The sequence below is a fragment of the Scyliorhinus canicula genome, chromosome 3 (genome assembly GCF_902713615.1).
Source record: "Scyliorhinus canicula chromosome 3, sScyCan1.1, whole genome shotgun sequence".
In the NCBI taxonomy this organism is placed as follows: Eukaryota; Metazoa; Chordata; class Chondrichthyes; order Carcharhiniformes; family Scyliorhinidae; genus Scyliorhinus; species Scyliorhinus canicula.
The window spans coordinates 257593931-257620119 of record NC_052148.1 but is presented as its reverse complement, the minus strand read 5'-3'; the positions used below and the strand labels follow the sequence as shown (position 1 = coordinate 257620119).

Below are 26189 nucleotides of genomic sequence, written 5' to 3'. Positions count from 1 at the left end.
CTTGTTGTGGAGATGCCGGCGTTGGACTGGGGTGAGCACAGTAAGAAGTCTTACAACACCAGGTTAAAGTCCAACAGGTTTGTTTCAAACACGAGCTTTCGGAGCACGGCTCCTTCTTCACCTGAAGAAGGAGCCGTGCTCCGAAAGCTCGTGTTTGAAACAAACCTGTTGGACTTTAACCTGGTGTTGTAAGACTTCTTACTGTGATCAGCCCTTGTAGCAATGGCCTGATGTGAATCATTAATTTCACTGCCATTTACTTTTTATGAGGACATGGCAGAGATGTAAACATGTCCAAGTATTCTTCACAAATTCCCTATCAGAAAACGGTTTCCTCTCTTGGCTATTACTTCAGATGTTCGAAACAAAACACATCTTAGTCAGAACAGCTTTGAAAGAAGATTGTTGCCCAATAACATTTTGTTTCAGTGAGTTCACTCAATTGATTCCCACCTAACTCATGAGGCTATCAAATTGGCCAGAATGTTTTGTAGAATAACGTCACTTGATATTTTATTGCACGAAAACAGATACCTTCTCTTGACATTTCAGACAGAGTGAGGCTCAAGAACAAATGGTCGAAGAACCAATTGAAGACTTGACGTCAAGTTCCTGCCTGCAATCAAGGAAACCGCCAGCTTTTTTTCGATAAGTACTATAGCTTGGTGGCCAACACTTGCATAGCAAATTAAGGGACTCTTTTAAGGGTCCATTAGAGCAGGGGGCGGATGGGGGGAGAAGGGGAGGGGAGGGGGGGGGGGGGGGGGGGGGCGCTGCCAGATCTGTGAGAGCGCAACCACCAGCAGATGAGTGGGTATTGCGTACATGCAACATTTAAAGGACCAAAGTAGGGAAAAGGGAAAAGTAGAATCCCAGCAGCATTTGACCCGGGAAATGAGAGAGTGAATTTAAATGCAGGACAACCTCAAAGGAGTTGGTTAGTCACCCTGATAGCAAAATTATTTTGCCGTTAATAAGAAGGAAAATCTCAGCAGTTGTGTTCAAAAAAGAAAATTCAGAAACCCTCTTGTGCACCAGTCGGCACAAGTTACAAAGGTTTGGCAAGTTCGATCGGAAACATTGTCGGGTCAGACTCTGCCCCAAGGGCTGTAAGTTGGACAACCCTGTTACGTAATATTTTTTGAATGCACTATAATAACTCTCCAAGATTAATTCAACAGCAGCTCTGTCCCCTGTGGCCCATATCGGGAAAGACATGAGCATCAATGTCCTGGGATCGCCACCGCCGCCACGTGGGCGGGACGGTAGCATAGGGTTGGCACGGTTGCTTCACAGCGCCAGGGTCTCAGGTTCGATTCCTGGCTTGGGTCACTGTCTGTGCGGAATCTGCACGTTCTCCCCGTGTCTGCATGTGTTTCCTCCGGGTATTCCGGTTTCCTCCCACAAGTCCCGAAAGACATGCTTGTTAGGTGAATTGGACATTCTGAATTGTACCATCTACAAGATGCACTGTAGCAACGCACCAAGGCTCCTGAGGCAGCACCTTACAAACCCACAACCACCATCATGCAAAAGTCTTACAACACCAGGGTAAAGTCCAAAATGTTTGTTTCAAACACTAGCTTTCTGAGCACTGCTCCTTCCTCAGGTGAACGACCTAAGGAAGGAGCAGTGCTCCGAAAGCTAGTGTTTGAAACAAACATGTTGGACTTTAACCTGGTGTTGTAAGACTTCTTACTGTGCCCACCCCAGTCCAACACCGGCATCTCCAGATCATGTACAAGGACAAAGACAGCAGATAAATGGGAACACCACCATTTGGAAGTTCCCGTCCAAGCCACTGGCCATCATGGCAGCACGGTAGCATTGTGGATAGCACAATCGCTTCACAGCTCCAGGGTCCCAGGTTCGATTCCGGCTTGGGCCACTGTCTGTGCAGAATCTGCACATCCTCCCCGTGTGTGCGTGGGTTTCCTCCGGGTGCTCCGGTTTCCTCCCACAGTCCAAAGATGTGCAGGTTGGGTGGATTGGCCATGATAAATTGCCCTTAGTGTCCAAAATTGCCCTTAGTGTTGGGTGGGGTTACTGGGTTATGGGGATAGGGTGGAGGTGTTGACCTTGGGTAGGGTGCTCTTTCCAAGAGCCGGTGCAGACTCGATGGGCTGAATGGCCTCCTTCTGCACTGTAAATTCTATGAAAATGACCTGGAAATATATTGCCATTCCTTCGTGTCGTTGAGTCAAAATCCTGGATCTCCCTCCCTAACAGCATTGTGCTGTACCTACACCACAGGGACTGCTACGGTTTAAGAGGGCGGCTCACCTCCACCTTCTCAAGGACAATTAGGGATAGAACATAGAACATAGAACATAGAACGATACAGCGCAGTACAGGCCCTTCGGCCCTCGATGTTGCACCGACATGGAAAAAACTAAAGGCCATCTAACCTACACTATGCCCTTATCATCCATATGCTTATCCAATAAACTTTTAAATGCCCCCAATGTTGGCGAGTTCACTACTGTTGCAGGTAGGGCATTCCACGGCCTCACCACTCTTCGCAAAAAAAACCCACCTCTGACCTCTGTCCTATATCTATTACCCCTCAATTTAAGGCTATGTCCCCTCGTGCTAGCCACCTCCATCCGCGGGAGAAGGCTCTCGCTGTCCACCCTATCTAACCCTCTGATCATTTTGTATGCCTCTATTAAGTCACCTCTTAACCTTCTTCTCTCTAACAAAAACAACCTCAAGTCCATCAGCCTTTCCTCATAAGATTTTCCTTCCATACCAGGCAACATCCTGGTAAATCTCCTCTGCACCCGTTCCAAAGCTTCCACGTCCTTCCTATAATGAGGCGACCAGAACTGTACGCAATACTCCAAATGCGGCCGGACTAGAGTTTTGTACAACTGCAACATGACCTCATGGCTCCGGAACTCAATCCCTCTACCAATAAAGGCCAACACACCATAGGCCTTCTTCACAACTCTATCAACCTGGGTGGCAACTTTCAGGGATCTATGTACATGGACACCGAGATCCCTCTGCTCATCCACACTAACAAGAATTTTACCATTAGCCAAATATTCCGCATTCCTGTTATTCTTTCCAAAGTGAATCACCTCACACTTCTCCACATTAAACTCCATTTGCCACCTCTCAGCCCAGCTCTGCAGCTTATCTATGTCCCTCTGTAACCTGCAACATCCTTCCGCACTGTCTACAACTCCACCGACTTTAGTGTCGTCTGCAAATTTACTCACCCATCCTTCTGCGCCCTCCTCTAGGTCATTTATAAAAATGACAAACAGCAACGGCCCCAGAACAGATCCTTGTGGTACGCCACTCGTAACTGAACTCCATTCTGAACATTTCCCATTAACTATCACTCTCTGTCTTCTTTCAACTAGCCAATTTCTGATCCACATCTCTAAATCACCCTCAATCCCCAGCCTCCGTATTTTCTGCAATAGCCGACCGTGGGGAACCTTATCAAACGCTTTACTGAAATCCATATACACCACATCAACTGCTCTACCCTCGTCTACCTGTTCAGTCACCTTCTCAAAGAACTCGATAAGGTTTGTGAGGCATGACCTACCCTTCACAAAACCATGCTGACTATCCCTAATCATATTATTCCTATCTAGATGATTATAAATCGTATCTTTTATAATCCTCTCCAAGACTTTACCCACCACAGACGTTTGGCTCACCGGCCTATAGTTACTGGGGTTATCTCTACTCCCCTTCTTGAACAAAAGGACCACATTTGCTATCCTCCAGTCCTCTGGCACTATTCCTGTAGCCAATGATGACATAAAAATCAAAGCCAAAGGCTCAGCAATCTCTTCCCTGGCTTCCCAGAGAATCCTAGGATAAATCCCATCAGGCCCCGGGGACTTATCTATTTTCACCTTGTCCAGAATTGCCAACACTTCTTCCCTACGCACCTCAATGCCATCTATTCTAATAGCCTGGGTCTCAGCATTCTCCTCCACAATATTATCTTTTTCCTGAGTGAATACTGACGAAAAGGGATGGGTAATAAATGCTGGCCTAGCCAGCAACACCCACATTGTCTCAATAGCCCTTGTCTACCATGAGCTGCCCTTTGGTCTCTTCTGGTGGCTCCAATACAGAGGTCTAAATAAGGTCATCAGGACCGCTGTCAGGATAACAGGCATTCGCACACCAACTGCATAGTCAGGCAGTGGATCTCTTTGTGTTTGGGGCACCTCCCTCCAATTCGAAGCGGTGCCCACAATGTAACGTTTCTTCAGCAGTGGCAAGCTGCATCTGGAAAACTGAATCAAATTCCACCTGTTTCACTTTGCAAAAAGAAAATGGGCCATATTCCTCTCTCCTACAGAGCATCAGTGACCTCCTTTATACGGCAGTGGACTGCGAATTGAGATGTTAATGATGTCACCTGTCACACCCTGATAGGATCCCAACATGTAGACGTTCATGGCCAAAGCCACCTTTACAGCCACTGACGGAGTGGATCTTACTCTCAGACTGCAGCTCTGCAGTGGGACTTTCAATGAGCGTATCCTTAAAAAAAATGAAGTTACAGGCAAACAATGTGATAAATGAAGACTCTAAATGAATATGGTCTCCCACTTTCTCCCCCCTCTCCCTTCAAGCAGCTTGTCCTCCTCTGTGTTACGTCTGCTCAATTTCCTGGTCATGCCGCTGTTAACAACAGAACCCACGATGAGGAATAAGTGGTCTGAGCAGAACCCTTGAAGAGAAGAAAGTCTCTCACCGTGTTCAGCAACACTTCCTGTTGACTTCACCAACTTTAAGTTGCACTTTCACAAACTCAGCCACACCCAATAGAAGTCAAGCAGCAACAGGCCCAAAAGGGGTTGGTGATCCCTTTAAATTGCTCTGGTGGGGGGTCCTTCCTGCTCCTGAATGAATGTTCAATTGTGCATGCATAAGAGAGGGCATGAACTAAAGCATCAAGATCGAAAATAGCAACTACTGGCCTCAAATCAGCATTACAGATCGACTCCCAACACTCCCTCTTCTAACTCCAGCATTAATACCCTCACCAAAATACCGTCCATGCAGCCCACACTGGAAACGCCCGTGTTTGGCGCTGACACCATTTTGCACACAAAATGGTACCTACACTTCTTGACATGCAGGTGCTAATGACCAAATGCTGTGGCCATAGAATCTCACAGCCAGAAGGAGGCCATTCAGCCCATCATTCCCATGCTGGCTTTTTGACAGAGCTAGGGTTTTATTCCCTCTTATGGAATGAGTGAGATACCTGGCTGGGCGTTCAATCTGCACGTGTTCAGGAACTCCGCGGTGAAGTGAATATCCACGTCGCAGAAGAACAGCAGGACGTTGTTCCCCTTCCAAGCCCGAGCACCTACATCCAATCCTTTCCCACGAGAGAAATCCTCTTTCAATGGGATGAACGTGTAGTTCCTGTAATTTGCTTCTCTATATTCGAAAGATAAATCGTGAACATTTCACTCCAGCACTGTTACTTTCTCCGGCATAAATATTCAGCAGTTATTGTTCCGAAATAAGAAGAGGATGTCACAACTGCATGTGAATCACAACTTATCTGAATAATAAAACATCATGGGCGTGATTCTCCAATAATGGGGCTATGTCCCCACTCCGGCGTGAAAAGCGGCGCCAACCACTCCGGTGTCAATGGTCCTCGATAATGAGGAATGCTCCCATTCCTAGAGGACTAGGTTAGCGCCGGAGTGGTCCCCGCAGCTCCAGCTGGTGCGGAAAGACGGGCGTATTTATGCGCATGCGTGGGGGTTCCCTTCTCCGCGCCGGCTCCCAGGCAATATGGCAGAGCCCTCCAGGGGGACGGCGCGGAGTAAATTAGGTCCCCACGGAACCAGTCCGCCCGCCGATCGGTAGGCCCTGATCGCGGGCCAGGACACCGTGGCCCCCACCCCACCCTCCAGGACGTCCCCCGCACCTTCCAGGTTCCGGCACGTGGGACCTGAGCAGGGCCGGCCCAAGGTACCGGCAACTCGGGCAGTTGCCTGGGGCGCCATGTGCTAGGGGGCGCCAGAGACTCGGGTCCCGCGCATGCGCAGTTGGGCCGGTGCCAACCAGCGCATGCGCGGTGGCCGCCCTCCCCAGGGCGCCCCCCCCCGGGCCCCCCCCCCCCCCCCCCCCCCCCCCCGCAAGGGCGCCGAAGTTCAGCTTGCCCGGGGCGCCAGCAACCCTAGGGCCGGCGCTGGACCTGAGTAACCCATACCAGCGGGACCAGGCCAACCTCGGCGGGCACTTGGCCCATCGGAGACTGGAGAATCGCCAGGGGGGCGGCTGTCAACAGCCCCCGTCCAGCGTGGCGGGAATCCCGCGGGCACCACTGAATCGGCACCGGAGAATGGGGAAGCCAGCGTCAGGGTGCGATTCTGGCCCCCCCCTCCCCCGGGAATTCTCCGACCCGCCGTCGGGTTGGAGAATCCCGGCCATTAGATTTGAGCCTGCTGTGAGCAAGAAGGGAAACTTAAAATAGAAAACAATTTTTGCCAAAAATTGCAAAAAGCATTTCAGCCAAGAGCAGCAATGTCATGTGAACTTATCAGCACCAAATTCCTTTGCAATACACACACCTTCGTGACTTGGGTTATCTTACCTGATCCATTATTGTCACTGCTCAATAAGCTGCATTTCCTATCTAACATCTTCTGGGCAGCATCATCACCAAATGTCTGCAGTGGTTCAAAAAGAAGGTCCATCTTCTATAGGGAAACTAGGGATGGACAATAAATGCCACCCTTGCCGGTTACCCCCGCACCCTGAGAATTAATAAGGAACTGAAGGAAATCCTTATTAGTCAGGAAATTGTACTGGGGAAATTGATGGGATTAAAACCCGATAAGTCCCCAGGACCTGATGCTCTGCATCCCGGAGTAATTAAGAAAGTGGCCCTAGAAATAGCGGATACATTGGTGATCATTTCCCAACATTCTATAGACTCTGGAAGAGTTTCAATGGATTGGAGGGTAGCTACTGTAACCCCACTTTTTAAAAAAAAAAGTGTGGGAGAGAGAAAATGGGGAATTATAGACCGGTTAGCCTGACATGGGGAAAATGCTGGAGTCAATTATTAAGGATGAAATAACTGAGCATTTGGAAAGTGGGGACAGGATCGGTCTAAGTCAGCGTGGATTCACTAAAGGGAAATCATGCTTGACAAATAGAACATAGAACATAGAACATAGAACAGTACAGCACAGAACAGGCCCTTCGGCCCTCGATGTTGTGCCGAGCCATGATCACCCTACTCAAACCCACGTATCCACCCTATACCCGTAATCCAACAACCCCCCCCCCTTAACCTTACTATTACACTACGGGCAATTTAGCATGGCCAATCCACCTAACCCGCACATCTTTGGACTGTGGGAGGAAACCGGAGCACCCGGAGGAAACCGACGCACACACGGGGAGGACGTGCGGACTCCACACAGACAGTGACCCAGCCGGGAATCGAACCTGGGACCCTGGAGCTGTGAAGCATTTATGCTAACCACCATGCTACCGTGCTGCCCTTCTTCTGAAATTTTTTGAGGATGTGACCAGTAGAGTGGACAAGGATGAAACAGTAGATGTTGTGTACCCTGACTTTCAAAAGGCTTTTGACAAGGTCTCACACAAGAGATTAGTGAGCAAAATTAAAGCTCATGGTATAGGAGATAATGTATTGACGTGGATACAGAACTGGTTAGCAGACAGGAAGCAGAGAGTGGGAATAAACGGGTCCCTTTAAGAGTGGCAGGCAGTTAAAATGGGGTCTCACAGGGTTCAGTACTGGGTCCCCAGCTGTTCATTATATACATTAATGATTTGGGTGGAGGAATTTCATGCAGTGTTTCCAAATTTACAGACATTAAGTGGTGGCAGTGTGTGCTGGGAGGAGGATGCAGAGAGGCTGCAGGGTGTCTTGGGCAGGTTGGCTGAATGGGTAAATAGTTGGCAAATGCAATATAATGTGGGTAAATGTGAGGTTATCCACTTTGGTGGCAAAAACAGGAAAGCAGATTATTATCTGGATGGTGGCAGTTTAGGAAAAGGGAAAGTGCAACGAGACCTGGGTGTCATGGTGGAACAGTCGCTGAAGGTTGGCATGCAGGGCCAGCAGGCGGTGAGGAAAGCTAATGGCATGCTGGCCTTCTTCGCCAGAGGAATTGAGTATCGGAGTAGGGATGTCTTGCTGCAGTTATATGTTGGTGAGGCCACACCTTGAGTTTTGGTCTCCTGGTTTGAGGAAGGACATTCTTGCTATTGAGGGTGTCCAGCGAAGGTTCACCAGACTAATTCCCGGGACGGCAGGACTGACATATGAAGAAGGACTGGATCGACTGGGCTTGTCCACACTGGAGTTCAGAAGAATGAGAAGGGATCTCAAAGAAACATATAAAATCCTGATGGGACTGGACAGGCTAGATGCGGGAAGAATGTTCCTGATGGGGATGTCCAGATCTAAGGGTCACAGCCTAAGAATAAGGGGTAAGCCATTGAGGACTGAGATGAGGAAGAACTTCTTCTCTCAGAGAGTTGCGAGCTTATGGAATTCTCTACTACAGAAAGCTGTTGGGGCCAGTTCGTTGGATATATTCAAGAGGGAGTTGGGCATGGCCCTTACGGCTAAAGGGTACAAGGCCTATGGAGAGAAAGCCGGAGTGGGATACTGAATTTGCTTGATCAGCCATCATCATATTGGATGCTGGTGAAGTCTTGAAAGGCCGAATGGTCTACTCATAGACCATAGAACATACAGTGCAGAAGGAGGCCATTCAGCCCATTGAGTCTGCACCGACCCACTTAAGCCCTCACTTCCACCCTATCCTCGTAACCCAATAACCCCACCTAACCTTTTTGGATACTAAGGGCGATTTATCATGGCCAATCCACCTAACCTGCATGTCTTTGGTCTGTGGGAAGAAACCGGAGCACCCGGAGGAAACCCATGCAGACACAGGGAGAATGTGCAGACTCCGCACAGACAGTGACCCAACGGGGAATCGAAACTGGGACCCTGGCGCTGTGAAGCCACAGTGCTAGCCACTTGTGCTATCGTGCTGCTCTACTCCTGCACCCATTTTCTATGCTTCTATGACAAAGTAGGTGCAACTCACTTTGGACAGAACAGTTTCTTCAGAAAGAGTGTTCCTTCATCTCACCCCATTCTTCTGGTAAATTTACTTTATTTCAACACAATGCCTATTTGTCCACATAGATCACAGAGTAGATTTGATGAGCTCCCAACACGTTGGAATTTCCTAAAATTACTGATTAGAATTTGCAGCTTTATTTTTAAATTTTGCTTTTAGGTAGAACTGAGTTGAAATGATTAAGGAAAGGTTATTGCTTAAGTTGAAGAAGTATCCAGCAACCAGCAGAGGAACTGTGAGCTTTGTTTTGCTGTGAGATAGGCTTAAAAATCCGGTCTCAGGGAAAGGGTTGTTTGTACATGTGGGTGGACTAACCTTCAAAGATCAACAGGCATTATTGAGTGTCAGGGAGAGTACAGCCATGACCAAGAGTTTTTCAGTGTGTATGCGGAATGGCTTGAGATGTTTTTGACTGCTAATAATATCCTTGAAGATCCTGATAATCTAGCTAGTAATCAGGCAGTGGGGAAAAGGGATAGATTTTAATGGAAGCAGGCCTATAGAAATATATGAAATTCTCAAGAATTTGCTCTCCTCCCGCTAAGTTAAAAGACACACCGCTGTCAGACATTTTGTCTAAGCTTGCACTACACTCCCAATTAATTGGAGATTGCTGAATGCTATCAGTTTGGAACAAGGAATCAGTCGTCCATTGAGGACATTGGAGAGTTTAACATGGCTTTGGAAAAAACTTGTCCGTCTCAATTTTCCAAGAGGGAGCACTGTTTCTTCAGGTCCCTGAATTTTCCGAGGGGTGAACAATCAAATTTTGCAATAATGAGAGTGCCACCATGTCTGGGATCATAACTGGATCGGGGTTTTCTGTGGCAGTTTCCAATTTCAGGCTCTCAACACTGTGACACATTTTGAATAAGGCATTGGACAGGGAGAGTTGTAAGACAGCAGCACACTGTTCTGTAAACACCAGCAGGAGTGAAACTCAGGGGGTTATTGCTTAAGTTGAAGAAGTATCCAGCAACCAGCAGAGGAACTGTGAGCTTTGTTTTGCTGTGAGACAGGCTTAAAAATCCGGTCTTAGGGAAAGGGAAAGGGAAAACTCGGAGGCCGATCCTCGCCCCCTATTCTCCCCTCCCGGCGGGGCTAGGAGTGGCGCTCCGTAACTCTCGGCCGCCGAGAGTGACGCGACAGCGGCACCTATGTGACGTCGGCCACGCATGCGCAGGTTGGCCGGCTCCAACCCGCGCATGCGTGGCTGACATCACAACGGCTGACAGCTCGAACCCGCGCATGCGCGGTAGCCGTCTTTCCCCTCAGCCGCCCCGCAAGACGTGGCGGTGTTGAGAGCCTGAAATTGGAAACTGCCACAGAAAACCCCGATCCAGTTATGATTCCAGCGGCGATTCTTCCGAGCAGGGGGTGGGAGAATCGTGGGGGGTGCCAGGGGGTTGTGAAATTAGTCGGGGGCCCCTCCCGCGATTCTCCCACCCGGCGTGGAGAGCGGAGAATTGCGCCCAGGGAATTTTGTCAACAAATCAAACACAGCTCCATTCTTGAAGCACTAAGGCAGGGATTTAGTTGCCTGAGAGCTAACACTCCTGCTTTGAGAGAGTTTATGGAATGCTCCCATTGCATACATATAAAGCACTGTTAAAATAATCTATTTCCTTACCAGAGCAAAATCTGTCCCTGTCAATATATTTTCCCATTACTTTACTCCAAACACCTCTGTGTCACCCTCCTGAAGTTCATTTGACTCCTTGTTGGGCACAATGGCACAAGAAGTGGCTCAGTAGCACTGCTGCCTCATAGCGCCAGGGACCCGGGTTCGATTCCAACCTTGGGTAACTCTCTGTGTGGAGTTTACATGTTATCTCTGTGTCTGCGTGGGTTTCCTCCGGTTTCCTCCCACAGTCCAAAGGTGTGCAGGTTAGGTGGAGTTACGGAGATAAAGTGGGGGAGTGGGTCTAGGTAGGATGCTCTTTCCCAGGGTTTGGTGCAGACTCAATGGGCTAAATGGCCTTCTTCTGCACTGTAGGGATTCTGTGATTGTAAGTGTGTCAGCTCTGCTGCTGTAATGTGCCCAAGTGGCCACTCTCAACATGTTCACTCAGCTGCTAATATTGTTGGGTTACTCATTGTGTGGTGTGTCGCAAGGAATTGTAACTGATGCCTAACCGTCCAATAGACCGCACTCACCTGGACATATATTCAAGTATGGATTTCACTTCTGTCATTTGTTCTGACCCAAAGTAAACCACAGTGAGGTGAACTCGGCCGTCCAGTCGAACACACACCTCCCTGCAATACAAACACCGAAAGAAGTCACCTTCAGCCCAACGTACACATGGTTTGTAGTCACCCTGCTGCATGCAAAGTATAAAAATGCACTGTAAATACCAAAAATAACATACAAAATCCAAAATACTGCAGGTGATGAAATCTGCAATCTGAAATAAAAACAGAAAATGCTGTAAATACCGGCGGGTCTGTCAGCATCTGTGGAGGGAATATTGTTTCGGGTCGATGATGATGGCACTTCATCAGGACCAGCATCTTCTTCAGTTAGGGAAAACATGCAACTGAACCTAAATGGAACCTACCAATTGTCATACACCAGGATTGGCTAGGTTGCTTGGTCATCTGCCTCTGGTCCATGAGGTTATAGGCCCGATCCCCACTCCAGGCCGATACTTCAGCAAAGCATGGCTGGGCGTGTTGACTTTTAAATGAGATACTAAATAGCAGCCAGGAGCCTTCTTAGTTTGAGATATAAAAAATATGCACGGAACTCTCTGCAGAACAGCGTGGGAATTCGCCCTGGAATACTCTCCTAATACTTAACCCTCAATCGTTGTTGAATCACTAAAATGGGTTCACACTGCAATTGCACCGACAGAACTTCATAGAACCATACAATCTCTACAATGAAGAAGGAGGCCATTCAGCCCATCAAGTCTGCGCCAACCCTCTGAAAGAGCACACCACCTAGGCCCAATCCCTCACCCTATTCCCATAACCCCACCTAGGGGCAATTTAGCAGGGCCAGTCCACCTAACCTGCACATCTTTGGACTGTGGGAGGAAACTGGAGTGCCCGGAGGAAACCCACGCACACACGGGGAGAATGTGCAAACTCCACACAGGCAGTCACCTGAGGTCGGAATCGAACCCGGGTCCCTGGTGCTGTGAGGCAGCAGCGCTAACCACTGTGCCACCGTACCTCCCATCTTCATTGGTTGTAAAGTGATTTGGAATTCGGAGGTCGAAAAAGGTGCTATATAAATGCAAATCTTTCCTTCTAACGGAAGCCCATACCTGAAAGAGTGGTGATTTAAAAACAAGAGAGCTTACACAGGACTCCGAATGCTAACTATAATTCTATCTAATCAAATCACGTCTAATTTTGACGGGCTGGATTCTCCGGTACCCCAGCTCACGGCTCGCTCACGGCAGGATTCTCTCTTCCCACCGCTTGTCAAAATGGGATTTCCTGTTGAAGACACAAGACGCCACTGGGAAACCCAGGACGGGGATGCGCTACCAGCAGCAACAGAGAATCCCGATGACCGGAGAATTCTGGCCCTGTCCTTTTTGAGGTGCAGGGCAGTTTCCAGGCCCAGGTATGTGTGGTCTTGACTACAGCAAGGAGGCACATTCCACACTTGCCTGCAGGTTCCTTAGTCACCTTCACTATAGAGTAAATTCCACTGTATTCGCAATAGTTGACATGTTTGGTCATGTCAAATGTTTTTCATGATGTGTTCTGAAGGAGAGACAGGTGGCATTTCCCAGAGACTGGCCACATATTCTCAATTACAAGTGGGGGTATAGAGAAAGACATTCAGTTATTAGACGGGGTTCAAAGCAGGTCCACATGACTGATCCTAGGATTTAAGGGAATGACGTATGGGGAAAGAGTGACTACCCTGGGGATATGAGAGATATGTTTAAAATTGTGAAGGGTTTGGATAAATTGGATCCAGTAAGGTTTTGTTGCCATGGTCAGAATTTAAGGACAGGAGGTCATATTTATAAATGAAGGAAACCAATTAAAGGGTGCCGAGTGTGTGTAAACAATTACTAACACTGGTGATGGACGAATAAGGAACTAGTTCTTGTTAACAAATGGGTTTTAAAATGTCGCCGATAGAACGTTGTGGATAGGTGACCTGGATGTGCCATGGGTTTTCTCTTGCCTGAAACTGTGACGGGGATAGTATCTTGTTGGTCATATCAGAGTCTCGACTGCCCCCCAATCAGGCATTGGCGAGGTCAATGATGGGCCTTCTTTTGGATTCAAGACCCCTGTGACAGAGGTCTCGCCTACCGAGAGCTGCCGGCCAATCACATGCCGCATGGTGACAAGCCTGCCTGCAGCTTGGTTAATACAAGCGGCAGAGGCAATCGGACTCTTGGGCGGTCATTAATTGGCCACTGATGATCCTTAATTGGTGTGGGATGGGCAGGTCAACCATGGGCCTAAACACCTAGTAATTAATTTTGGCAGAGGTGTGAAGGTAGTGGGTCTTCGGTAACGACCATCACACATAAATAAATGCCCTCCCCACCTACAGGCTCACCCCCAGCGAGAGTGCAAGATTCCAACCTGTGACATTAAACCCAAGGTAGAAACAGAAAATGGTGGACACACTCAGCAGGTCGGTCGGCACTTGAAAGGAAAGGGGACAAAGTGACTGATTTTGTGTTTGGATCCTTCACCTGAAGCAGAATCTGTGAGGTAAGTCTCTTTATGGGACGTTAACCTACCTTTTGGTCATGTGTCACAACAGGCAATGCATTCCCCTCATTGTATGTTCATATTATTGGAATGGTGTTTCATTTTTATCATGAAATAATATTTAAATTTAGAGTGACTCAGCCACCTCCACAATTCTGTCAAATTTTTAATATTTCATCCAAGTAGCCAAAAAAAAATCAAATGATACAATTTGAAACAATTTGGTCATCGGATCCACTAGAAATACCACTAAAGGCCTGTTTCCAGTTAAGTGACCTTTGTAATCAGACTGTGGTAAATAATGTTTGCAAACTGCAGACATGAATTATCACATGGGATTACGATATAATGCCAACAGTTGCAGAAAGGAAATGAGGAAATATTTGGAAATCAGATTGTGTGGAACGTACAGCACGGACACAGGGTATTCCCACCAACGTGTCTATGCAGGTATTTGTGTTCCACATGTGTGGCGTCCCCCAGCCTAATTCATCTAACCTCCCCAACATATCCTTTTGTTTCTTTCTCCTCAAGTGTTTATCCAGATTCCCCTGAAACACATCCATGCTATTATCCTGAATGGCTCCGTGTGGTAGCGAGTTCCACATTCTAATCACTCTCTGTGTCACATCACTGAATGGAACAGTGAACAGAATCTCTTCAGGGTCCGTCAGACCCCACGTGAAAGCAGCCTGAAGGGATGAAGAGTGACTCAAGATGTGCACATGCGATGAGTATCAGCTTCCCTTTGATGTAGTCTCGGTACCAGTGTGAAACAGAGCCGCTATCTGGCCCGAGATCAGATGTCACCTTTTAAATATTTGGCAGTGAAGGCTGATTTCGGAACAAACAGATTGAAACGGTGGAGTTATAACAGAGTCTCACATTCTGACTGCGTTGGAGAGCCACAATTAGACAGGCTTATTTTGTTTCACCAAGAAACAATTCATTTCCTCTCAGGTAACACATGGCTAAAGGATGTGCAGAATTTCGACAATGCCGAAGGAGGTATTCGGCCCATCGAGTCTGCACCGACCCCCCGAAAGAGCACTCCACCTTGGCCGACTACCCCACCCTATCCTCACAACGTCACCTAACCTGCACATCCCTGGACAGTAAGGGGCAATTTAGCATGGCCAATCCACCTAACCTGCACATCGTTGGACTGTGGGAGGAAACCGGAGCATCCAGAGGAAACCCATGCAGACACGGGGAGAAAGTGCGAACCACAAATAGGCAGTGACCCAAGGCTTCAAAATGCATCCGAGTTCCTGGCGCTGTGACGCAGCAGGTGCTGACCACTGTGCCGCCCGTGTAGGTAAACACGTTCTTTAATTATGGCACACACAGTGGCAAGTATCCATGGACAAGGGATTTTTACGACAATGTCTTAAGCATCCGCCCCTTCTTTCCTAAGTGGTGCCATGACGCAATTAGCGAACAACTAATTCAACAGATCCAAAGGAAATTTCCACCATGTCTGCAAGCAACTGGGAGAACAAGACAAGAGTGAGGAGCGAGTGAGAATGTAAGGGAGCGAGGGAAAGAAGTAGAGAGATGGAGAGAAAGTGAGGGAGAGGGAATGAAAGAGGGGTGGACAGAAAAAGAGCTAGCAAGACAGCATGAGGAATGGAATAACCACCTCGACCAGTGATTAACAGCTTCCTACCTCAAAATATCACATGTTCCTTCAAACAGGAAAGATAAGAGAAGATTGGGCTCTAAAATTCAGCAGTGCCTTGCTGCTTGCAAAGCCCAATATTCAATTAACTAACAACTAAAATACCAAAAGAAGAAAGAACCACATGTTAGATTTGATAGAAGTTGAATATTTCAGTCCAATCCTCTCCCAAAGGCTCTGACTCCTTGCTGGAGCCCAATTTGTTTGTATTGCCAGCTCTAAAGGGGTACATTATGAGGACAGGTTGCATAAACTTGTCTATTATTCCAAATTTTCAAAGACTGAAGGGGGATCTAACAGAGCTGCTTAAAGTAGAAAAACAATTTGATCGTCTCGTGGGGAGACTAAAACAAGGAGATACTATTCCAAATTAGAGCCCATTGAAATTAGGAAGCACTCTGTCACACAACGGATGGTGAAACTCTGGCCAAAAGTTTGCAGAAGTTCGGGTCAAGTGCAATTTTTAAGACTGAGGATTGATAAATTTCTGTTCAGTCACAGTATCAAGCGATATGGTGCAGGGTGAGTAAATGAAATTATCAAGGGGGTTGGCAGGTTAGTGAGAATATTCGCAGGTTAGCAAGGAAGCTGGAGAGTTATTAAGGATGCTGGACAGTTATTAGCACTAATGGAGTGTTAAGCGATGATGGGTTTTCAAGTACTACAGTGAGTTATTGGAGCATTATTGTGAGTGATGGAGCATTATTATGAGTCATGGTGGGCTATCGAGAGTGATGGAGCATTATTGTGAGTGGCGGTGGGTTCATCGAATCATAGAATCCCTGCACTGCAGAAGGAAGTAATTTGGCCCATCAAGTCTGCACCGGCACTTTGAAAGGCCATCCTACCTAAACCCAACCCCTCGTCTATTCCTGCAACCCCACCCTAATGCAATTCAGCGTGGCCAAACCACCGAACCTGCACATCTTTGGATGCAGACACGGTTAGAATGTACAACTGTCACCAGAACCTGGGTCCCTGGCGCAGTGAAGCCGCAGTGCTACCCACTTTGCCGCCATGTCGCCCTCGGCTACCGCGAGAGATGGAGCAGTATTGTGAATGGCGGTAGATTATCGAGAGTGATGGAGTGTTATTGTGAGAGAAGGTGGGTTGTGGAGGGTGATGGAGAATTATTTTGAGTGACAGTGAGTTTTGAGAGCAGGGGTATCACAGCTGGCACTAATACCCATCTTCCCCATATGACCTTTTCCACAGGGTCACTGGATAGCAATCAGTAGCATTTATTTCCTTAGTGTTAGGATATTGGACCAATACCATCACCCCAGTGACCTTTTCATCAGTATAGCAATTACTCCCGAATCCCTCAGGAACTGCTTACCAACTCCTAAAACATGATGCAAAGCTGATTTATTTGTACTGCAAGATGCAATATCTAATACAAGATAAAGGCCGGAATTTTCCGGCTCTCGTGATTCTCTTTTCCCATCAGCAGTGCAATCCCGCCCGTAGGTTTCCCGGTGGCGTGGGATGGTTTCAATGGGAAACCCCATTGACACACGGTGGGAAGATAGAATCCCGCCACCAGGGAACAGCGCACCATCGAGAAACACGTGGCTCGGGGACCGGAGAATCCAGCCCAAGAAACATCTAGTTGCATTTTGTTTGGTTTCGCGACACAGTTGAATAGTTAACTGTCATGCACATTGGCCACATCTTACATTCACGAACAGAATATCCTCACAGGAGTGCAATTACTTCATGCAAAGACAAAATAGACTATTTATATATTCACCTTTTGCAACCTCAGGACGTCAGCACTTTACAGTCAATGAAATGCTTTTAAGCCGTACGTGTTGTTGTATTGTACAAAACACAGAAGTCAATTTATGCACAGTCTCAGTTTCTCTTTGGTCTGTGAGCAGAACACAGGACACACAGCTCTGCTGCTGATGTCTTCAAGCTTTCTAACCTTGTATAAATATATCCATATGCCTATTCTTAATAAAAGAACTCGCAATATGTTTACCCAATCCCTTGTAAGGTGATCAGTGCCTTTATATAAATATAAAAACAGGGCGCTCACCAACAACAATATGATATTGACTATATTATGTGCTCTAATAACTGGAGTGGGACTTGAGTCCACAACCTCTTCACACAGCTGAACCACAAAAGTTCTGTATAAGCTGAAATGGTTTGAATTGATTCTGTCTGTACCTCCCACTGCCTCAGGAAGGCAGACAGCATTGTCAGAGACCTCCCTCCCACCCAGGGCATTGCTCTCTTCCAGACCCTTCCATCAGGTAGAAGATACAGAAGGCTGAAGACCCGCACATCCAGATACAGGAACAGCTTCTTCCCCACAGCTACTAGACTCCTCAACGACTCCCCCTCGGACTGATCTGTTCCCTGTCAGACACTATTCACCATGCCCTGTGCTGTTCTTGCTCATGTATTTGCTTTGTTTGTCCCTTGTTCCGCCCTGTAACCAATTACTTATTTGCTGATGTACTTTGTCGATTATTCTTTTTGTCTACCGTGTATCTTCCCTTGGCCACAGAAAAATACTTTTCACTGTACCTCATTACATGTGACAATAAATCAACCAATCAGGTATTTTGCAGGTGATCAGTATTTTGGAAGTTTAATGTCACAAGCTGAAAGCAGATCAAGCAGCAACAAAGCGAGACTGAATGAGCTCTTCTTCCGACTTGCACATCCCAGAACACATTTTACCACGGTGACAGCTGACCTTTATGCCTCTAGTGATGAATGTTGGGTTAGAAGGCAAGCTCAGTGGCTTGTAAAACATGGCCCTGGCGGTAACTTGTAGCCTGACAGATGAAGCCTCGTCAAACCTGACAGAAGTAAATTTGTCTCAGCTCATAACGCCTTGCCCCGTCAGGCAGCATTAGCGACCTTAAATCCCTCCACCAACACACGAGATTCAAGTCTCCAATTTTGTCTTCAACCCTCTTTGAACAGAGAGAGAAATGCCTGTGTGTATCCAAAGCCCTTGCCACAGGATGTCTGCAAGTAATTAAATAAGTAAGGAGCGCAAGCCTTCTCTTAACCCATTAAATGCATCTGTGCCAAGCTACAAAATTGCAGGCGGATATGCATCAGTTCAACCTCCCAAATAAAATGTCCAGAAACAACAAGGCCTCAAATTAAAGCCGTACTTCCCAGCTGAAACAGCTGGCTGAGCTGCTGCTGTGGATTGGCACTTTGCCATGTTTTTGAAATAAAGCCTTTTTTACTATTCTGCAGCGACAATAATTCAATGACAACGACATTTAGCCGTTCTGACCACTATCAAAGCTTATTTTATTGTAAAGTAAAAGGCCAGCGAATCCTCGCACTTGTAAAAAGAAGCCAATTTTGATAAAGGATGGATGTGTCAGGGCTCGCAAGTCAACGTCAGGTCAAAGGAAACTGGATGGGCTGAATGCAGGTCTGGGGAGAATCCACCAATGTGTGATGCTCAGATCCTGACAGCTGCCTATGTCCACATTACGTCAGAGTCAGAATGGATACAGCTGTTAGAATCATGACATGTTATTATAATCAGTGTAAACACTGCCCGGGCTCACTTACATTGAACAGTATGCCAACATGCAGATGTTCTGCTGGAAGAGGGCAGCTCTCCATCGGTTCGCAGCGAGCTCTATAATTAATAATGTAACAATCATCAAGGTAATGCTGCCCATTACTCTGTAACTGTGGGTCAAATACTCAGTTCCACATTTGCAGTTTATCTTCTGACTATCAACTGATTACTTGCCTGCAGCAATACAATTCTCATCCTTGCTTTCAAATCTTTCCACGACCTCACTTCTTCTTATTCATTTAAGGCATGTGGATGTCGCTGGTTATTTTTATTCTTTTTAATATAGATTTAGAGTACCCGATTATTATTGTTTTCTGATTAAGGGGCAATTTAGCGTGGCCAATCCACCTAAGCTGCACATCTTTGGGTTGTGGGGGTGAAACCCACGCAGACATGGGGAGAATGTGCAAACTCCACATGGACAGTGACACAGGGCCGGGATGGAACACTGGTCTTCAGCTCCGTACTAATCACTGCGCCACCATGCCGCCCAGGACGTCACTGGCTAGACCAGTATTTATTACGCCCATCCCTAATTGCCCCTGCTGAGAAGGTGCTAGTGCGCCGCCTTCTTGAACCGCTGCAGTCCCTCAGGATGGTGAGTGAATAGAAGGGGAACTTCCAGGTGGTGGGTGTTCCCATGTGTCTGTTGCTTTGTCTTTCCAGACAGTTGCTGTTGTGGGTCTGGAATGTTCACCTGAGGAGCCTTGGCGAGTTCCTCCAGTGCATGCTGCCGATGCTGCCACTGTGCATCAGCGGTGAAGGGAGTGAATGTGAGTGGATGGGATGCGATTCAAGTGGGCTGCTTTGTCCTATCTCTGTGCACCTCCAATTCTGGCCTCTCTCAAATCCCTGATTTTAATAACTCAACTCTAATGGCCGCCCCTTCAACTGTCCAGACCCAATGCTTGGAATTTCCTTCCAATAACTCTTCTGTTTCTCCCCTGCCTCTTTTAACCAAGCTTATGGTCACCTCTCCTCATAGCCCCTTACGTATCTCAGCTAGATTTTACCTGACAACTCTCATGTGATGCACTTGGCGCCATTTTACTCCATTCAAGGTGCTATGTAAATGCAAGTTGTTGTTGCTGAACTCAGTGGAACTGTAGAAGAATTACAATTGGCCTCAATGACCTTGGGTTAGAAAAGGAAAATAGGCCAGGATTTCTGCTCCTAATGGGCAGTCCTGTGCTCCTCAACTGAGCTGTGTATATAGGTTTGATTGGGCAGCAGGCCTAGCTAGATTTTTGTCACCTCAATGGTCAAGGAGCGTTTTGGTTTGGACTGTTGAGTCTCAGCCTAAGCAACGTTGTCCAATAGTAAAGGGAGTTTCTGTTTTATTTCTTGGTGCTGCTGCTACCTGTAAATTCTTCCATGGTATTTCAATTCAAAGCCACACAATCTCCTCAGCTTCTTGCATGCTGTTCGGTTCTCGTTGGATTGGACACCATGTCCAAACGGCTGAAAGGTGTTCACCCACCCCTCCCCCCCCACCCGCCCCCCTCAGGCCAGGTGCTGTTTTCTCAACTCTCAAATGGCCATCCTCCCAGGGAGGGACAAAGGCACTCTGAAGTTCTCCTCGAAGCGCAACCGCGTTCGCATTAACGGCGCTTGCTACCAATCGTCCAAAATGGCGATTTCTTGTCCACCAAGCAACAGCCCTCTTAACAATGAGGCAGAACGGGCGGCACGTGGCATAGTGGTTAGCACTGCTGCCTCACGGCACTGAGGACCCGGGTTTGAATCCCGGCCCTGGATCACTGTCCGTGTGGAGTTTGAACATTTCCCCCGTGTCTGCGTGGTTTTCACCCCCACAACCCAAAGATGTGCAGGGTAGGTGAATTGACCACGCTAAATTGCCCCTTAATTGGAAAAAAAAGAATTGGGTACTCTCAATTTAAATTAAAAAAAAACACAATGAGGCAGAAGAATGATGGCAGAGAAGGGCAGAAAAGGAAGCAACTCCTGCACTCGGGATGCCATTACCTGAGGGGACATCCTGCCCATGAGGGGATGGGATGAGACGGCCTGTTCATTCCCATGAAAATCCCATGACCCCCAGATTACTCAGATCATAACTCACGATAAGTCATCCACCAATCAAGGGTCAGCCAACCACGACGACAAATCCTACTCTCCGGTAGACCGATCTGATTTACTCTCAACATAAACTTCCAAGAAATGAGCAGCATATTACCAAAAAGGAGATGACAATGTTCAATTTTGTTTTCAGATGTCTTGTCCTTACCAGGGGCTGGTTTAGCTCACTGGGCTAAATCACTGGCTTTTAAAGGAGGCCAGCAGCACGGTTCGATTCCCGTTCCAGCCGCGCCGGAATGTGGCGACTTGGGGCTTTTCACAGTAACTTCATTGAAGCCTACCCGTGACAATAAACGATTTTCAATTTCAATTTTCAATTTCAATATTCAAGACCCAATGGCAGATGGATAAAGGGTCTGATCCGAAATATTTAGTATTTTAATTTGAGAAATGCATTTCTCTGCCTGGAATAGCAAGAATCCCCAAGCTTTTTTTGTAGTAGTGGGCCCCTTAAAAGGGCGGGGTTTCAAAGGATCATGTGACCCAATCAGTCAGAACTGGGGGTTGCTGAACGCAGGCTTTCCCGGCAGAATCAATCCTGTAGTAGAAATCGGTAGGATGGGTGGCATGGTGGCGCAGTGGTTAGCACTGCTGCCAACAGCGCTGAGGACCCAGCTTCGTTTTCGGCCCTCGGTCACTGTCCATGTGGAGTTCGCATGTTCTCCCCGTGCCTGCGTGAGTTTCATCCCCACAACCAAAAATTGCGCCTGGTTGGACATGCTAAATAGTCCCTTAATTGGAAATAAAATTGGGTACTCTTAGTTTCAAAAAAGAAATCGGTAGTACATCCGAGCGCTCCATTCTACTTATTTTAATAGTTTGTCGTTATTCAAACTTGGTGGCCGTCAATCACTCAGAGATCACAGTGACAATGAGGATCATCGGAAGTGCCTTTGAATTGCCACACAAAAGAGAAAACAGACATTGTGTCCAAATTATTCAGGTCAGGCCAGTCGACAACCAGTGAGTCAGCAAAATGCCTCTTTATGGCAAATTAGAGTTGTGATGATTCTAACTCTGAAGATTGCGTTCAATATGTTGAACGTCTGCAGTATATTTTCCAGGAAAACAAAATTGGGGACGGGGGGGAGAAGATTAAGATCATGTTACTTACAGCCTGCGAAGCCCAAACTTTTTATTTCATTACAAACTTAATCAGGAGTTTGACATCTCCAGACGCCTCGATACAAAGACTTATGAAAGGTTATTACCATACAAGGCCCTTGATAATTATGTAAATGTATAGATTCAATTCAACTACAAGGGCCCAGGAGAAGCGAGAGCAGCGTGTGGCCAGATGAAGACAATTACCAAAGCATTGTCAATGTGGGCCTGCCCTTAATGACATGTTCGTAGAACCATAGAATTTACAGTGCAGAAGGAGGCCATTCGGCCCATCGGGTCTGCACCGGCTCTCGGAAAGAGCACCCTACTTAAGCCCAAGCTTCCATCCTATCCCCATAACCCAGTAACTCCACCCAACCTTTTGGACACTAAGGGCAATTTAGCACGGCCACCTAACCTGCCCACCTCAGGATTTTGGGAGGAAACCGGAGCACCTGGAGGAAACCCATGTCGACACGGGGAGAACGCGCAGGCCCCGCACAGACAGCGACCCAAGCCGGGAACCAAACCCGGGACCCCGGAGCTCCGAAGCAACCGTGCCAACCACTGTGCTACAGTGCTGCCCTATGACAAAAAAGACAAAATCTGGCTGTCGTTCTAAAAACGCATGGCATGAAAATATTTCTATCTTTCTTCCATACTTTTAGATCCATGGCAACTAACTTGTTAGTCACCTGCCAATTGAAAGCTTACTACTTAATGTGGTGGTGTCCTCTGATATCTTTTAGATTTCACAGTCAGAACCACAGACAAGCCTGATGGGAATTTGAACAGCCAAGAATATACTGGACAGAGACAGACAGCCAGGGCAAATCTGGGCCTGCCCTGTAAACAAGACATCAGAAGATAATCGGTTCCATTCAAATGGATCGATTGGTGTGAATTTCCCAGATGATGTCAGACTTTCTGACAGCTGGATTTCCCGCCACAACCATATATGGGATGAAGTTACGTGCACACCATGCACCTGAAGATGGACCCCTAGGGGTGGGTTCCTGGCGTACTGCAGAGTTGCAATCGGAATCTCCATTGGGTGTTGTGATCCCTGCCCTGAGATCTCAATGGCTGAGGGCCGGAGAAGCCTCTGGAGGACATGACGAGGGGTACAAGGAAGTAGGGGCCTCTTTCAGAGGGTCAGTGCAGACTCAATGGGCCAAATGACCTCCCTTCAGGATTCTGTGATCCTGAGAAGCTGCCCCCCCCCCCCCAAAAACCACCCCGCATCATAACCTGTGATGTTCGCCTTTCGAATCCCCAAGATCTGCCTTCTGGCGAGGTAGTGGTGGAGGGACAGTAGGTTGTGGAGAAAGAAGAACAGTGATGAGGAACAAATGTCATCTCTCGATTTCACACTCACAGCCAGCAGCCCAGATGTTGACACAGTTCATAATTTCAAGGATAGCAGGAAACACTGGGCATGAATGGCCAGTCTGGGCAGAGAGCAAGGACAGCGTAAATGCCCAGCTTTCTATACAAATGACAAAGCTTATGTGCATGGTGGCATTGCCCAGAGTTTGGAGCGTGTGCGTGTGCGTGTTGACCAATGTCTCATCTTCCATTACAGCACAAACAGAGGCCACTGTGGTGGAAGTCCAGACTGCCCTCAAGCACGCTCAGCTTACTGCCAAGTTCAGACGAATGCTTCGGATACCAGTGTACAAAGGAGCTTGGTGGATGCCAGAACTGTCCAGCAATCTGTGCTTCAAGAGGTAACCAGGATAGCGAAGGCAATTCTGACAGGTCAGAGAAAAATGGCATTGTCTTCACCGAGTACTTAAATTGAGATGCAATGTCCGGCGCTTATGGAGAGAGAGAGAGAGAGAGAGCGTTATGGCAGCTCTACAATGAGGTTGGGTATGTAAATTTACATTTACTCGGGAGCTGTTCTTGAGCTTTCAGGAAGTATATATAACATGTCAAGGCTGCACAGGCATCTGGAATTAATTTGGCTCAAGTGCTCAAGTGCACATTTACTCTTCTGGTATTGTTCCTTTGGACAGCTGAACAACCAAAGGCCCAGCAACTCCTCCATTAAGGCAGCCACAATAATTAAGACATTGGCCATGATTGACTGGCCGCGTCCCATCAGAACCGAGGCGTGACGCGGCCAGTGGATCCAGGGAGAGGCTTCCCCTGGGATTCCTGATGGGCGTTACACCTCGCGAGATCTGGTTAGATCTAATTAGATCTTGCGCAGCATCGTGATGTGGGTTCTGTCCACAATGGCAGGACCCGGTCTCGCATGGCTAAGTGAGTTTAAGAACCCACTTATCCGTGCTCGCGCCAGATCTAACTGCCAGCCGTCGTCTATCGGCCTCACCGAGGAAGCCCCAGCTGGGCGCTGTTCAGCACAGGTCCCCATAAACGGGACCAGGATGTAAGGTACCTGGGAGCATCTCCCAGGAGATCGGAGGCCCCCGGGTGATGGCCTCTAGGCAGGGTAGCACCCTGGCAGTGCTGGTGCCACCTGGGCACATTGACAATTTCAGCTTGGCACCGCCACCATGGTGCCAGGCTGGCATTTTGCTCGTACTGGGATCGGGCCCCGTCTGTGTCAGGTGTGGCATGGAGGGGCTCGATGAACTCCTTATAGCTGAGTTGGGGCATTGAGGGGGTCCGAGGCCCATGCCAGGATGCTGAGAGGCCGGGACGGATCTCTTCCTGCATGGAGTCCTCAGTGCAAGGAATGATGCTGAGTGCAGCCTTGGGGGTAGGGTCCTGCCAGGGCACTGAAAAATAACAGTGCCGTTAATCCTGCCCAGAACGGACTCTTTTTTATAGTCAGATCGCACCCAATGTTTTTATATTCCTGCCTGACTAACACAAGCAGAGAGGCTTTCAACAGTGATTTTCAGCCAGCCTTTTATGGGTAGGCCTAGCTGCCTTTAACTGTTGTTACCATGTAATCTTTTTTTAAATAAATTTAGAATATCCAATTCATTTTTTCTAATTAAGGGGCAATTTAACGTGGCCAATCCACCTAGCCTGCACATCTTTGGGTTGTGGGGGTGAAACCCACGCAGACACGGGGAGAATGGGCAAACCCCTCACGGACAGTGACCCAGGGCCGGGATTCGAACCCGGGTCCTCGTCGCCGTAGGCAGCAATGCTAACTGTGCCACCGTGCCGCCCCTTTACCGTGTAATCTTAAAGAGATTTGCAAAGAATAATTGGAGAGTTTTACATTTGCAGTTTCCTGGAGGCCTTGCTTTTATAAGGTCAGCATAATTTTTTACAGTTTAACTCTTAATCTTCCTCGTTTGATCTGATAGAATATATAATAAACAAGTGTTACTGTGTCCAGCATGGTTACAGCCATGCTGGGATAGGGAATCAGCTTGGATGGTAACTGAAAGTTTACAGGTTGATTAATTCAAGATAAAAAATTAAAAGGAAAACTTATACACCAGGACAAGTATTTCTCCACTAATTAAATATATGTTTAAGATTTGTTCCGAGTAATTAGAAATTATGTTTTAAAATGTCCCCAAAAAGGACCCCGCCACAATGGAGCAGTGACACTGTCGCCCATAAGCTTTCAGTAGCACACAGCGGGGTGCAGTTTAGTTCCTGAGCTGAGCCATGTTGAATTGAGAGACATCAATCAAAAATTGGCAATGATGACTGCAGGAGGAAGAAACAAGTGCAAGGCAGAGGCTCTATTGGGAGCCTCCTGTTAGTGTGCAAGAGATTGCAAGCAGACTGCTTAATCACTCGCTAATGCACTGCGCCAGTGCAGATGAATGAAAAAAAAATTTAGAGTGCCCAATTATTCTTTTTCCAATTAAGGGGCAATTTAGCATGGCCAATCCACCTCCCCTGCACATCTTTGGGTTGTGGGGGTGAAACCCATGCAGACATGGGGAGAATG

At 47.5% G+C, this 26189-nt stretch overlaps 1 protein-coding gene across 2 annotated transcripts in view; it reads right to left on the bottom strand.

Annotated features, from left to right (window-relative positions):
• LOC119963477 (chondroitin sulfate N-acetylgalactosaminyltransferase 1-like) overlaps nt 1-26189 on the bottom strand; it is a 232650-nt gene that overhangs the window by 16276 nt on the left and 190185 nt on the right. For both annotated transcript variants that reach the window (XM_038792649.1, XM_038792648.1), the window contains exons 4-5: nt 11301-11402; nt 5252-5430 (exon numbers count right to left, since the gene is read on the bottom strand). In XM_038792649.1, coding sequence (XP_038648577.1) covers nt 5252-5430; nt 11301-11402 — 281 coding nt within the window. The remainder of the gene's footprint in view (nt 1-5251; nt 5431-11300; nt 11403-26189) is intronic.